Raw genomic sequence first — 15898 nt, forward strand, 5'->3', positions numbered from 1 at the left:
ATATCAGCACAGTGTAATGCACCCTGTGCAAATCATTTTCCTCGTCTGTATTTTTGTGCAGTGTAAAGTGAATTTCTACTCAACCTAACCTTTGGTTCCCTGAGTTTAATCAATTAATATGTTTTAGTCATTAAAACATTTTTATTAGCCCCATAAATTGTTGTAACCCAGAAATGTCAAATGTCTTCATCTACGTGTATTTGTGCAGGATTAGATCATTCACCTACAGTGTGAGTAGCCAGTGCGTTTGTGCTGCCAGACCAACTTGTCATCGTCTTTGTGATACAGAGTGGTCGACAGTCAGAAGGAAAGGAGTTGGGGGACATTTGTAGGAGTGAGTGAACCGAAGTGAAAGACATGTCTGTGAGACCCCACCCATGGACAGATGAGCACTATTTTTACTCCCAATGCTGCTGGAGGTGTTTGGTTTCTCTCAAGCTGGGCCAGCTCAGTGGAGGTGGGGGTGGAGAAAATGAGCACTTCTCCTCTTCAACCTCTCAAGACTCTCTGGTACAGTAACGACCGCCCCGCACCACCACCCCCACCTCGACAAACTCTCCTCTTTGGTGTCTAAAAACCTGAGCTGGTGGGGTCATAAAGACGCACTGGGCTCTTAAAAAACCACTTGGTTTTCAGGGGGTTACATGAGCCTTATTTGGAATAGAGGCTCGACCAGTTGAGCATAGAGTGCAGTGGAGGAAGGGGGAGAATCATTTGTGGCTTCATTAAGGAGCTGAATGTCTTTAAACTGAGTGTTTGAATGTTTTGCGCATTCTTGTGTGGACGATTACATAACCAAATCAAAGTATCTCACACTGTGGGCATTTTGAAACTGTCTTGTACTATACTATCTATGAATGTACTTCATTTGCCAGGGGGTCAGGTTCACACGTGTCTCTATGCTGCCCCACTGTGGCTCATCGTGCTGCTGCACAGACGGATCAAAACAAGAACCGGAGCTGCTGAAATTCACAACAGGGCAACGACTGTAAAAGACACTGGTTTTATTGCTCAGACAGTGTAAAGGGCAGAGAACAGCTTACACTCCTGGGTTATGTCCTTGACACATGACGCAGCTCGTACTGCACTGTATTTAGCGCAGTGAAACTACAATAACTTTGCTGCTGATGCTTTGTCTAAAGAAAGAAAGAAAAACACCAACTAAAGCAGCCCTTCCTCTTATAGCTCATGCCACATAAAGACTAGATATATACAGTTGTAACCTGACAACAAAACACTATTTAGTTTTCCCACAATCCCATTTTATGTGTTAAACTGAAAAATAGCTTCCTTGTTTTATGCTGAAACCTTGAATACATCACAATCCAAGCAACAGCAGGACTTTTACTTATACACAAAACAATGTCTGCAAGCTGAAAAAGCTTCACATACAGTCAAGATAATACAAATCGAGCTGTGAATATAGGATTGATCCTGTTGAAAACATCAAGTTCCCAGTAGAACGAAGCAGCAGAACTGTGGCACGATGTCTGAAGCTGGAGTAATCAAGACTTGTCAAGTCCTAGTAATATTATTTCTCCTGACAAAACGCAGTGTTTCCATGCATGAGTGTGTGATAAAGAGCGCTGATGCATGGGTCTTCTCGTGGTGGTATTTTTCAGAGTGAGAGTGGGTGAGGACTACCTGTGGAGAAACGTTTACACCTCAAAGGCTGGGAACCTTGATTTCATTGGCTGCAGGAGGTCAGACAGGAAATAGATGGTACCGGCCATTCCTGCAAACACAGAGTGACACAGTGAGTTTACAGCTCCAGTGTAACAGAGTCACATTAGGATGCTGCAGTGCTTTAGGGTGAGGGCGGTTCGTTAAGCTCATACTACACTGGTCTGTGCAGATCTTTGTTTAAACCACTTTCTTGCAACATGAAATATTTTTGAGGTGAATTTTGCTGCGTCTGTAACTGATGCACCTGCAGTGTCTGTAAACCGTCTGGTGACCTTGAAAACTCACTGAGTATGTTTGCAGTCATTAGATTTCTAATAAAGCTGACATTACTTATACTGCACAATGCAACTTTATTGTCCACTACAGCGGAGACGATGATAACACAACAAATAAGCACTAATGTTGCGCAGACCCAGAGGCTCTATAGCGATGATGCCAGTAATGGAAGTAGTGAAGCAAACAAATATGATTTTATTTACAATTGCTTTGGGAATTAAAGGCCTTTTTGTAGATATTCTCTTTCCCAAAAGAGCAGCAATTTGTAGTGATCGCACTTTAAAATACTCTGGGCTCTCTGTTCGGTTCGGATGGTTTAGACCTTGTTGCGAGGCTTTTACTGGCTGTGGTGTCTGCACCAAGTGGGACACGCCATCATATATTACCTTCAAAAAGGGAGAAGGGAGTATCTGGTGTTCGGCATCCGTGTTTGCCATAGTTCATACACCAGTCTGCAAACTGTAGAGACAAGGAGATAGAGAGAGAGAGGCGGTGTCATGGTCATCGTGCTGGAGCTGAGCTGTCTCAGGAGAATAGCGAGCAATGTCAACAACTGCTACAAATTGTGCTCCTCTCGGTGAAATTATAGCATCTGTCGAGGTGTCAGGTTATGACCACAGTGTCACTCTGCTGCACTGGGAGCATGTGACATCTGAGGAGTCTATTTCCATCCTCTATGAATAGACTCATATTAATGAAAGCACACGTGGGACTCGCGCCACCTGGAGCGGACCCAGCGGGAGCTTGCTAGCAGCCGGCTCAGGCCACTTTTGACGCCGACTTGCAGCGACAGCTAATCAACCTACTGTCAATAAACATATGAGGCCCCGCCTCTCTCATGCCCACCGCTTCTGGAATAATTTTCAATTTTAGGACTGGCGAGGGGCCAACTGTGCTATGATTAGATGTGTAGTTTAATATGACTTTCACATTACACGTCAAAGTCAGAGAATAGCCAAGGACAAATACAATGTAAATGACCCCTTGTGAGTGTGATGACTACTTGATTAGATGAAGAAACACACATATCAACAATCCGTAGAGAAAGTTTGCAGGTCAGTGTGAGACATTCATCTAACTCCTCAGTCAAACTGCTGAAGCATTAATCAAATATTTGGATGCTAATTAAGATAGATTTAATGCTAGAGCGCCACAATTAATATCTCCAGTTGTTTGACGGCTACTGTAGCGTGTGGATGATGCATACTGATTACATTATTAAAGCAGTTTGACTGCTCTCACCATGCAGGCTCTGTAAAGGTGCTTGGGGTCCTGTGTTTGGCGGTAGAGGGCCAGGAAAGCGTAGGCGTTACCCGCCGCACCGTGACACAGCCCGTAGCCCTTTTTCAGCAAACCCCACCTCCACACCACCTCTCCACACTGTAAGGCATCCGCCAGGTACTGAGGAGCGCCGAAGGCCTGGAACAAGAGGAGAAGCATCTAACTCATGTCTATCTGAACTGGGAAAAATATCAGAGAAACCCTAGTGCTACTGTTTATATGGAACCCATCAACTCTGCATAAACAAGATATGTTAAGAAGCGTCAGCACACTGTGATGATCACTGAGCTAATATGAATCGACAGCAGTAAACACTAAACACCATCTGAGCTCAAATTAAACCAGAACTGAGTTACCTTCGCCACAAGATGGCAGTATGACTCTGTCAGTGAACTCTCCACTGTATAAAACAGTATTCAGTCCATATTTTGTTCATTTTGTATACTTAAAAAAAATAACTGCAGTGACAACACCGTTGTTACCCTGTGTGCCTGCAGGAGCATGTAGATTACTCCAGGTGATCCATGGCACCAGTGCACCAGCAGGTCTCGATCATCGCCGATGCAGGGTGGGTAGTTTCCCGAGGGGAACTTGAGACGGCAGACGTGGTCGACGCTGGGTCTCACCAGCCTGTGAACATGCTCCACCACAGAGACCAAGCCTGGCTGTGATGGAGAGATTGTGGTAAACACAGCAAGAGAACAAATAAGCTACAGTGTTGACCACAACCTTTAAATAAATGTTCTCAACTTCTGCTAACTCCTGACTCCAATTAGTGTTTTTGAGGTCATTATTCAAAGGGTTCACATACTTTTTCCACTTTCACAACAAGTTGTTCTCAATAAAGAGAAAAGATCAGAATTTGTTTTGTGTTATTATTTGAGGCACATTATGTTTGTTAATACTCTTAAATTAAATGAAGATCGGGTCACATTTTATGAGAAAGGAATGCAGAAAACCATGAAATTCCACAAGGTTCACATACTTTTACTTGCCACTGTATATATGCAGGCTCTGTATATAGTATTGGTCTTGTAATTCTGACAGAAGTAAGTATAATAGCTAATCACAAGAGAAACTAATGCACAGACGCGAGGATGAATTTGTGTCTCATATGACTGACAAAAAATCTTATGTTACTGAGGTGAGTGGGGAGAGTAGTACTTACATTCAGAGCAAAAAAAGTATTCTCTCTTAGTTCTCTTTGCAATATAATTATCATTTTTAGATTTAGGTTGATTTTTAAGTTGAGGTAGATCTATGGTGGGAAAACAGTGCGAGTAGCTGCTGCTGACTGTGGTTTAAAGGAAAAGTACTGTCTCACATGGTCCTAACTTTGACATCTCTGTAAACATTACGAACATGAAACCTTCTGTGTAAAATGAGACAGGAACACGTTGCTTCATACAGTGACAAGAGTAAAGGTTTGTTTCCTCACCTGCAAACCCACAACAACTCAGCAAGCTGATAAACAGCAAAATATGAAGTACAAGTAACGTAAGTAAGAGAGTCCCTTTAACTTGTTTCCTATGGTTCTAATTGTTTGACTACAGAGGTTTTAGTCTTGGTCAACCTACCTCTGTAACTCATCCCGATGACATTATGTGAACTGAAAAGGAAGGAGACTGACAAGCTTAAAACCTAAGACTGATCAGAGGCAACACAGCCAGAGGTTCGTTTTACCTGCATTAGGAAGTAGTAGATGCCAGCCAGGCCATGGGCGGCGCCAACGTACTGCTCCTGGTACCACTCATACATCAGGGGGCTCTGGTTCTGAATCCTGAACTTCCTGCTGAGGTGCTCGCCTGACGCCAACACAGCCTCGCTGATCTGAGGAAGGAGACAACAAATCCCAGCTCACAAATGCACCTCATCTGCACAATTGAAAGAAATCAATGAAAGTAAATTAGAGCAACCGAACATCGATATGTGTTAGAGCAAGCAAATCTTCAATCAAAGGAAACCGAGATCACCGAGTGGAGGAACCTACTGTATAAAGTAAAGAAGCAGGATTATAATATAATATACCTAATATTTATTTATTTAATTTTTCCTTATTTAGTCAATGCTGTTTTCTCTTCTTCTATTTTACAAAAGCTCCATGGTTACCACAGCGTATGTAGTGCAAAGGAAGGTAACTAGTTAGTTAACTAGTAAACCTCGTCCACATCTGGCTCACCTGTTGAATGTACTGCAGGGGGATCCTGTCATGTCCCAGCTGCTGATTGATGAAGATGAGGGAGTACAGGTAACCCATCCGCCCATAAAGCAGCTCGTCTGGCAGCCCACCTGTCACCACAGCCTGGTGATACTGCAGCAGTCTGAGAGATCCAGTGAAAACAGAAAACGAAAAAATTCTAAATTCAGAATGAAATGTTCTCGTTCGCTTCATGATCACCTGCCCAGTAAAAAATTACTGGACAATAATATCTTTGCCACATGATTATACATCAACAAAACATAAACTGTACATTTTAAGTACCGCACTACAGAACTACCACTTTTTATACAACTGCAGTGAGAAAGCTCTGATTGCAGTCGGCTGTGTTTACAGGACATTACAGACAAGAAGGAAACAAATAAAAAGAGAAAAATCCCATGAAATTATAAAACTGTAACTATCTTAACAAACATTTTAAATGAATACATCAGTGAGAGGAGCCACTTATTCTTGAGTAACCTGTTGATGCACTCGTCAGTCTCTTGCCCCCTCTGCAGGCGATAGTAGACCACAGCAGCCACAGCCAGAGGCCCCGCATCCCCACACAGAAAGGTGACGTCATGGCGTCGGGTCAAACACTTCAGACTGTGGCTGACATACTCAAGCGCTCTCTGAAGGAAGGAGGACTCCTTAAACACATTGTGGAGGTGCAGGTAGAGCAGAGCAATGCCTGTGGACAAATAGGTACATGCAACCATGATCTAATCTTAAAGCATGTGCACGTCAGCTCCTAAAATGTGAACATCTATTCATCTCCTAGACACAGCAGTAAACTAGATATTTTAATTAAAAAAGATCCAAGTGTTTAGGCTTTGAACTGTTTGTCAGGCAAAACATGATGTGGGGCTGATACAGTACAGAAAAAGAGAGTTACATGAAAATCAATGCTGTTTCTTTCATCCAGTGCACATAATATAACTTATACCACGTGTTGAAAGGTGTGATCACCTGCCCAGCCAGTGTACGTGGTGCAGTCCCTTGGATCTGCAGACTTCAGCCCATTTTCCATGACAGCTAAAAGCTCACTGACTTTGCAGCTCAGTCTCTGTGCAAACTCTGATGTGAGCTGAGCAAGAGATTAAAGAAAGATTAAATGAGAGTGACATGAAACACTTAAGCCTACAGTAACTGCACTTAGCTTCCACATGCTTTACCTTTCCCTGAAAGTCAAACAACGCCTGTGTGGACGCAGGACTCCCATCATAGTCGGGATACGGATTCTTCAAGGCTCTTGTGTCCATTTTCACAGCCTTGTTGCTGTTCTGCTTTCTATCCAATAATCTATCTGGGTCAGATAAATCTGCAGAGAGATGAGGCAATACGAGGAGCAGGAGACAGCAGCGAAATAGAAGTTAGGTTAAAAATAGCGAGGTATCGATCTTTTAGCCACATAACACACGGAGCCTGTTCTGCAGAGCTGCACCCACTCACAAACTAAGGACAGTTTAGCTCGCAGCAGCTTCTAGTTAGCTTAGCCACACAGCTAAAGCTAGCGCCCAACACGCAGTCGTGCACTTTCAGCCATAAATGTGTAATAAAACATATATATGTGTGTTATATTCATGCAGCGCCGACATGTTTGAGCAGAATATTGTAATCTGAACACAGACAGATACCTGCAAGTGCTGCACTGTTGACGTTTGGTCTTCTTCGTTGTTTGATGCACCGAACGGGAGTTGAGCTCCATCCAGAGCTGCTGCCCCCTGCTGTAGCGGAAGTGTCACTGCAGCGCACAAAAACCAGCGCTCAAAAACTTTTTATTTATATGAATATTATCACAGGAAATGTGTGTAAACTTAAATGAGTAAAACACAGAGTGCAGCTTTGTAGCATATTGAACAACCAAGAAGACATTTTTTTTAGCACCAACAATTTATTTTCTGGAGCTTTCTGCCTTGTATACTGTTCATCTGCAGGTCCTGTTAAAACTACAAACTCAGTAGCTGCTTAGATTTGATCATTTTCATTCACACATAATAAAACTTAATAGGCCTACTCTAGGACTTTTTAGTCACGTTGGCTTATGAAGACTGTTGAACACTAAAACATTGTGATTAAATTACCTTTGACTGCTAACAGAGATAGTTAGATATCAACCTGCAACAACACTACATCATCTTCCCACTTGGAGCTTTGTAAGACTCTAATCTGAGATATCACCCAGTCAACACAGATGTAATTCGACAATCACTGACACTTTTTTCTATGAACACAGCCGAACCAGTCTCTCACCTTTTTAACAATTCCCACATGACGACGCCATGCTGAGGATGCCTATGACTTCCAAAACAAACACACAAGGCCTAATTCATGCTCGCAGGGCGGGGCACAGTTTATACACACACACACACACACTGCCTCCATGGAAACATATGCCACCAATGTGCTCTTGACCTTCTGCAAAGCCCAAATAACATGTCGCTCCTGTGCATGGTGATGATAATTACTGTAGTCACAGAGAGGGGCTGCTATTGATTGGCAGCTGAGTCTCTCTGCCGATGTTCCACATTCCCACTTATTGCAGAGACTTTTCCTACTGCTAATGCAAAAACCACAGACGCACGACAAACCTTGAACTGCAGAGTTTTTAAACACAGACTGTGTTCTCAACTCAACAGAATTCTAAATTGCTTACATGCAGGATTTTCCACGTCCCCATTATGATGACTTGCGTAACCTTGTCTTTGAAAATTGCAAATGAAGTTGTCACTTTTTATTAGCGAAAGCACCAGATTTGCTACAGTCACCACTGTCACGCTTTTGTTTTTTGTGATTACTGCTGTGCTTTGTGTTTGTGTGTGTGCTCCATTATTTGCCTTCAGTTAGAAGAACCTGGCTGCCCATTATTTCCATATCAATAGACTGAGCTGCGGGTGAAGGCTAGTCATATAGTGCAAAGCATAGAGCCTTTGCAAATACCTCGGGACTGTTTTACCTTGCCTTGAGGGACAGGGAATGAAAATGAGGTTCAGAATGTGACAAGATTCAGAAGGAGACCTTCGGGCTTGATTAGAGCTCCTCGTTGAAAGACACATTATTGAGCTGAGTCTCTGTCCCACTGCGCCTGTGGCAAAACCAGCTTCACGGAGGAAAATTATTAATTAGAAGTAATATTGATCATCAGTTGTTTCTAGCACAGGACAACAAGCAAGCTCAGACCACATCTTGCAGATTACTTTAGTAAAATCATACTTTCTTTTATTTTAGAATATTTCCACGGTTGGCCTTTAAGAGATAAGGCTGCTGATATACTGTATAGTTTTTTATTGTTTACAAATGTCATACATTAAGTGTATTGTATGTATTGTCTGTGTAATCAAAGCTGAATTATTCCTTTGTTGAGTTAAATTATTGTCCATAAACTAGTCTAAAGCCACGCTTCACTACAAGACCGTATTAAATGTGGTTGAATGTGAATGAAGCTACAAATAGCCAAATCTGAACATGTGTGTCAATACCAGAACCATAGAAACACTTCACTTCACGCCACTGTGCTGGACATACAGTAAAACAAACTCACTGAAAACTTCACACACACCTGTCGAATGTGATCCAGGTCACCTGAACACACGAATCTGACAGCCCGACATACCGAACTTCAGATCATCATCTTATTCGCTGTCTCTCTCCCTCTCTAACTCCTCTCTGTCTGCCTCCATCTTTGTCTCCCACCTCTCCTTTATATTCATGTGGACAGCCAGCCTGCTGCTAGAAAGTGTGAGTGCTGCCAGAGCAGAGTCTCAGCAGACTCCAAACTGTGATGCACAAAGCTGACCAATTGACCCTTTAGTTATAGCCCTTAGCAAATTCTCATTCTCCCTATCCATTTAAAAAAAAAAAAAAACTTCTCAGAATCAGAACGACCTGCTGTCCAACTCTGTATTTGGAGCATGTGAGTGAACATGTGCACACTCAGTGTTTTGCCAGGGTATATCGTGAATGTAAAGGTTCACGTGGCTGAAGCCAAATGTCTTATTTAAACACATGATGCTGTTGTGAAATAGGACAAATGTTATGAATACTCTTGTAATATCTATTGATAGCTGCTGTGCTTCGTCCTCAGGGTTAAACCTTTTATTTATTTCCTGGAGAGGCATGGCCGTCAGTATCACCTCCACTTGATCGTAGGTTTGCAGCTGTGAGCATTTTCTTTCTGCCACTTCTCAAGCAGTGTATATTTCATTTGCACCTTTAACAGCAGAGGACAAAATTAAAACCTCAATTTGAAGACCGGGAGAGAGGGGGCGAAAAAGCCTCCCCTCTTCTCCACCTTCCCCCCCGAGTGGACCGGATCCATTTGGTCCCGGGGAATGGCCTGACAACTGAGATAAAGAACATTCTGGTCTGTGACATGCCGCCATGGCCCCATCTGTGGCAGCTCTAAAAATACACACAGCCTGGTGTCACCATACCAGTCAACTGTCTGCGAGAGGGAGGGAGGAAAGGGGGAGGAAAGAAAGATAGGTGACAGACAAGCACACAAGATACAACTTGAAGCATTTGAGGCGGAGCAGAGAGAAAGGTCTGAAATAAGGGAGTGAAAGATAGAAGATGAGTGAAAGTAATAGAGAAGAAAGAGATAAGGGAGGCACACGGCAGAGAGGGGAGGGGGAGACTGCGCTCACTGTAATACTGCTATCGCTGGAAAGAGACATGAGTAGTGTACATGAGTTACACCGATGGTATTAAACCTTCTCAGTTCATCCACTACATGACAAGCAACCGGAGTAGTTCACTGACAAATACACCTATAAATCTGGATTTATCTGGAGCCCAGTGTGGGCTGTAAACGCGCATTAGAACACGGTACGTTAAAAGGTAATGTACAATATGATGATACTGTACATGAGGCGATTACTGTCATTTTAATGCTGAGACGGAGCAATAAATGACCAATTCAAAGGCCATTCTTCAACTCTGACTTTAAATTTAAAAACAGCAAAATGCCATAAGACCTGCTCCACACAGGCTTTGATCATTTCACAAAATACCTATAAATGAAGGAATCGATCAAACTGTTATAGATTTATTTATGGAAAAAATGCTGAAGTTGTACACAGTCCTCCAAAAGTATTGAAATGGCAGGGGCAATTATTCGACAACAAACTATTGTCAACTCAACACAGGACTCAGGTTTTTGCACCGGCCAAATAAATCACCAGACCTTAATCCAAGAGAACACGCACTTCACCTGCTGAAGAAGAGACAGAAGACGGAAACCACCCAGAACAAACAACAACCACTGAAGGAAGCTCTCATTTATCTTTTAATTTTAAACCTCAGTGTCTTCACAGATTTCCAGTACTTTTGAAGGGGACTGTGCATTAAAAGAATCATAAAAAAAGCATCGTTGGCAACTTTCACACCAACTCACACATGATTATCATCTTTAACTTTATTAAATTAGTACAACTGTTTGAAAGTTATACGTTGCACTAATGCTGACGGTTTTACTCAGAGAGAAATGGATGCAGACAAAGGAAGCTGAACTCAGTTATTGCACACTTTTACATATCTCGCTGTCTTTCTCTCCTGCCAGTCCTCCCACCACAACCCCTCTCCCCCTGAAATTGAGTTATGAAAATTTGATCTAAAAAGCGCTCATCTCTTCCTGCACTTGAACTGCAATCTGCGTGACAGGGAACAGGGTAATCAGGGAGACTTTTATTGTGTGGATAAAAGGAACCGTGGCAGAACGCTGTTGTTTTCCTTGTCAACACTCTCATCATGACTCTCTCTGTGCCGCACTCGGGCCTGGGAAACATGTTCTCCACCTACACATACTTAGGAAAGGTGGACCGTCTATCACTTGATAGTTGCTGATGATTGTGACCCCACAGTTTTGAAAATTGTATGTAATGAAGATAATGAAATGGTTGCTGCAATTTCAGCTGCAATTTAGACAAATAAAGCAGGAAAATTAGGTGACACTTTGCTGCAATGCTGTTACCGACCACTAGGTGGGCACCTTGTAGTGACTTTGCCTGACTTTTGTGCACTCTCTGTGGCGCGTGCTGGCTCTTTGCATGTAATTGGTTTCTTCGTCATTGCTTTGACTGTGGAAATTAATTATTTTATGCCAAAAATATTGAGTCTTTTGTTTGTAATAACAATACATTTGACTGTTTCTCCTCCTTTCTCCAGTATTTGGCCAACAAACTGCACACTATGCACAACCACACCGAGTGCTCCCAGCACCCCTAATGGTTGATCCTCAGCAATAGGGACTGTTTAGCTTCACTAATTAGAGAGCAAATGCTAAGCACTTGCAGAGTCTCCCTGAGTGGACTTAATAAACAGGCTCCTCATTAAAAACAGCAACCACTCTGATTGTGCCGAGCCATGAGACCCCCTCTCTCTCTTCGCACTAACACCTATCCGTCCAACACCACGCCACCTGTCCTCCATTCTTTTTCTCACTCACTCAGCACCCGGGAAGGTCGATGATGTGGAGGAGGTACGGATAAAAAGGTTTCAAAAAAGCTCAGAGAGGGGTTGAAATTAAGATTCTGTTCTGTTTGGAGACCTCCCACTGCGCCTAACAACACCCCAAAACACACAAACATACAGACAAAGCTGGTTCATAATCCTATTGGAGGCTGGAAGAGAAAGAAACTAAATCAAGAAATCAAGAAAGGATGAGGAGGGTAACCTGTGCATGGAAAAACACGCAGGGAAGGAGGTGGAGGGTAAGAGAAGAGTAAACGAGGGGGCTGAAGTGGCTCCACCGTCTCAGTTTGAAGCCAGTCTGTTAGAGTTTATATGTGGAAAGATAAAACGTTATACACTGTCAGATAGTTGGACGGTGCACACGCAGCAGAAACAGTGAAAGCAACAGTAGACGATGATTTGTCATCAGATTTGTGTGTGTGTTGACAAGAATTATGAAGGAGATAATATCAATTTAATGTTTCTGAGTTAAAATGAATACGTTTACATGTTTATGATTAAATGAGCGACAATCAAAGAATAAGCAAACGATAAAGACACCTGTAGATTTTATTTCAAACTCCACAGATTGAGCACAGCATCACCTACTGATACTCTCACTGCCTCGGTCCAACAAGAGAAGACGCTTAACCAATATCAAAATAATCCTTTGGCAACTAACTTTGGCAGATCACACAGGATTCATCTTCTTATAGTCTGAAGAAAATGATTGAACGTTATTAACTGCATGCACAGGATACGTCACAGCCCATCTTTTTACAGCTTCATTTTTCATTGTGTCCAGTGAATCCTCCTGGAAATCTAGAAACTCGTCCGTGAGTTTTCGAAATCTTTCTCACTAGTGTACATTTCAGGCATGTAGACAGTCGGCCTGTTTATTAGCTGGTTGGACTTGTGCAGAATCATACACTAACAAACTTCCCTCATCTCACAAGACTGATGACACGATTGAAAGGCGGCACACGATTGTAATTGCCTCTGCCTCCCTCCTTCTCCTCCCCCGCTGAGCCGAAGTTCTTGCCTCGCCGCAGGGAAGCCCGCTCAGACACTTAGGCTAACCGCTGGCTAACAGGTAGAACTACCTGGAACCCCCCTGTGAGTTAGAAGACACGCTGAGCGCGTCTCATCATTCAAAATCACATTAGTCCACCATGCTTGAAAACATCACAGTGAAGGCAGAAGGAAAAAAACATCAAAGTCTGTTTACTTGTGTTTTACTCAGTGTTAAATCAGATGCACAACCTATGGCAGGCAGTTATTTAGATTTAACAGCCACGGTGGAAATAATTATATGAATTCATTTGAGCTAAATTTAGTACAATTTAGTGTGTTTTCATTTTTCAAATCTCTGGTTCCTCTGGTGGTGTTGGACAGTGTCTCCCAAAAGACTTCCTGTCAACAGCATGTTCGCTTGTTGGTAAAACTAATTTTGTGTAATCTTCTGGAGATGTCGCCGGTTCCTCTGTCTATTCAGCCACGGCGGCTGCACAGAGCGCCAACAGTTTTGCCAAAGAAGCCAAAAGTAAGAAGAAATATTAGAACTTGTTATAAATTTAAATATATTTTATTATTTTTATGTTTTTGTGTATTTTAATTAGCCTTTAATCAACCATATAGTGCATCCATGAATCTACTGTGCACTCTATCACTCTAGCCGTCAATTAAACAGTCGTCTCACCATCAATCGATATCTCTAATAATCATCCATGTACCCATCACCCAACCCTCAAACTATCATCTAACATCCATGAATCTATCCGCCCATAAACGTGATGCTTTTTTTAAATGGATGCGGAATCAATAATTCTTTTGTTCTGGTTTTGTCGTGTTGTTTCTGCTTTTTGGAGTCAGCTTCTAAAGATGCATTTGGAAATCAATTTGAGTTTCCAGCTTAATTATTTCTCAGTTGTACTGGGTGACATTACTGAAAGAACTGGTTATATTAGTATTTTTTTTATTATTTTGTGTTAGGAAAATGTTTATTTTAAGCAGAAGAAGTGAAAAACAATCAGTTAAGTGCAAACTGGAAGCAACACTTTGTGTTGGAAGGATATATAGCAACTACAAATACTGTGTGATACTAGAAATTACATTAAGAAGTTTATTGCTGAAAATTAGTAGCTTAAAATGAGTAAAATACTACGATCGACATCATGTGTCTAACATCCATCCATTCATGAATCAGTTGATTCATTAATAGCCCATCAGAAACAATCCTTCCAGTACATCCAGTATTCACCCATCCAGTCGTCCACCGCATTTAATCTAACATTCATCTGTTTATCCTTTATCCAGTCATTCAATCATCAATCTAACATCTAATGTCAATTTGTCCATCATCTAATCATCTGTCCATCTTCCAGTGGGATGAAAGATGAACAAAGGAAGATTTAGATAAAATATTACAGTGAAAGAACAAAACATATTTTCAGGATCTAATCTGAGGTTAAGAACAGTGTTGGACACCGTTTTCATGAACTGGACCTGCGGTTCTGTAGGTTTACTTACTTTTTTGGTATTGAACCAGTGACTAAGCCAATATAACACATGTATTTTTGAAAAAGTCTCTGCTCTGTTGCATGAGCATGAATCATGCTGCGCTGCCATGCGGATTGCCCTTTTGTCCCCCCCTCTCTTCTGTGCCTCGTCGCCACTCCGGTCCATCTCTGCCTGCATCCCTGGTCCCTCTCTTTTCTCCCCTCTCCTCCATCCATGCTTAAATCTTTTGAAGCGCAGATGTGAGCTGACAGTGGTTATTTCTCATAACGCCATGGCAGTTTTATGTGTCACAAGTGCTCAATACACATCGGATAGGAGTACACAGGGTCTTTATGAATCCCAACACCTTGGAGGGGCGGACGAGGCACGGCCATTCCGGGTCCTGCCAATGCTGTCATGTTTTATACTCGTCCTCCATTCGGAGTTTGTGTGCACATGGATCTGTGTGTCCGAGGGAGGGTTCACAGGGTTATGGCCACCAGACAGCTGCACCCAGCACTTTGCCTCCTGCATATCTGCAGGGTCAGTGTCGTGGCCCTTGGAATAAACAGCACAAAAGGGCCACAGCACAGTTCACAGAGAGAGCACGACCTGTGTGCTTCCTGGTGATTTGTCGGGTGACTGAATGGCCAAAATCACATATGTACAAACCTAAAAGTTAACATTTAATGGAAAAGCTGGTAACGCAGAGAAAGCACCATTATACAAGGAAATTAACAGCAGTGTAAACGTGCAACTGACGGTGAAAGCAACTAGCAGTAAACTAAATTTAATGCTGGATAGTATATGATGCTAGTATTGGTGGTCTGTTGGGAATCCCAACAACAACAGTTTGCTTCTCACAAATGAACATTCAGTGAGTCACATAGCAAAGTGACTGTGTACAAAATACTTTGTAAGCTGATCTGCTCAGCAAAGTATTTAGCATTACAAACGGTGTTTACTTCTGCCAGGACACGGGCACCATTAAATTATTTACCCCTTCATGCACGGCTAGAACTAAGAACAGAGATTCTTCAGGAGAAGTTTAGATTGCGCAGTCAAACTGAGCGAGTAATTAGATCAATAAAATCCTCAAGCCAAGCTGAATTAAAATAAATAAATAAACTCAGTGGATATACAGCATGGGTTGTTTGAGACGATGGGTTTATCCAAATACATAATTCATAAAGAGAATGGAAGCTGCTTTCAGGGATAATGAGTTTCTTTTTCTTACTTAAACTGTTCAAAAAGCTCAATAAGTGACATTTTTCATATTAAAACATAAGTTAAACACACACACTTTAAGCCTTTCCCTTCTTTTCAGGTAACATGAAACACAAATGAACTGGAAAGCAAAGGTTAATTCTCACCACAGAGGATCACATTTTCTCTGGACAGGGTGCAGAGCTGAGAGGTGAACACACACGAGCACAAGCTTATAGCCATGAACACATAAGCTTAAGATAAGCATCACACACAATTCACTCCACATTAAGCACACAC

At 42.1% G+C, this 15898-nt stretch overlaps 1 protein-coding gene across 1 annotated transcript; it reads right to left on the bottom strand.

The window, feature by feature from the left end:
- Positions 1–987: 987 nt before the first annotated feature.
- On the bottom strand, positions 988–7731 carry lancl1 (LanC antibiotic synthetase component C-like 1 (bacterial)). Its single transcript, XM_026363156.1, has 11 exons — positions 7697–7731; positions 7081–7187; positions 6619–6764; positions 6413–6530; positions 5924–6134; positions 5423–5564; positions 4927–5073; positions 3726–3908; positions 3205–3381; positions 2349–2421; positions 988–1735 (listed from the first exon to the last, which is right to left on the bottom strand). The coding sequence occupies exons 1-11, from the start codon at positions 7714–7716 to the stop codon at positions 1659–1661; spliced, it is 1401 nt and encodes a 466-aa protein (XP_026218941.1). The 5' UTR covers positions 7717–7731; the 3' UTR covers positions 988–1658.
- Between the last annotated feature and the right edge of the window lie 8167 nt (positions 7732–15898).

Source organism: Anabas testudineus, chromosome 2 (genome assembly GCF_900324465.2).
Source record: "Anabas testudineus chromosome 2, fAnaTes1.2, whole genome shotgun sequence".
NCBI classification, from domain to species: domain Eukaryota; kingdom Metazoa; phylum Chordata; class Actinopteri; order Anabantiformes; family Anabantidae; genus Anabas; species Anabas testudineus.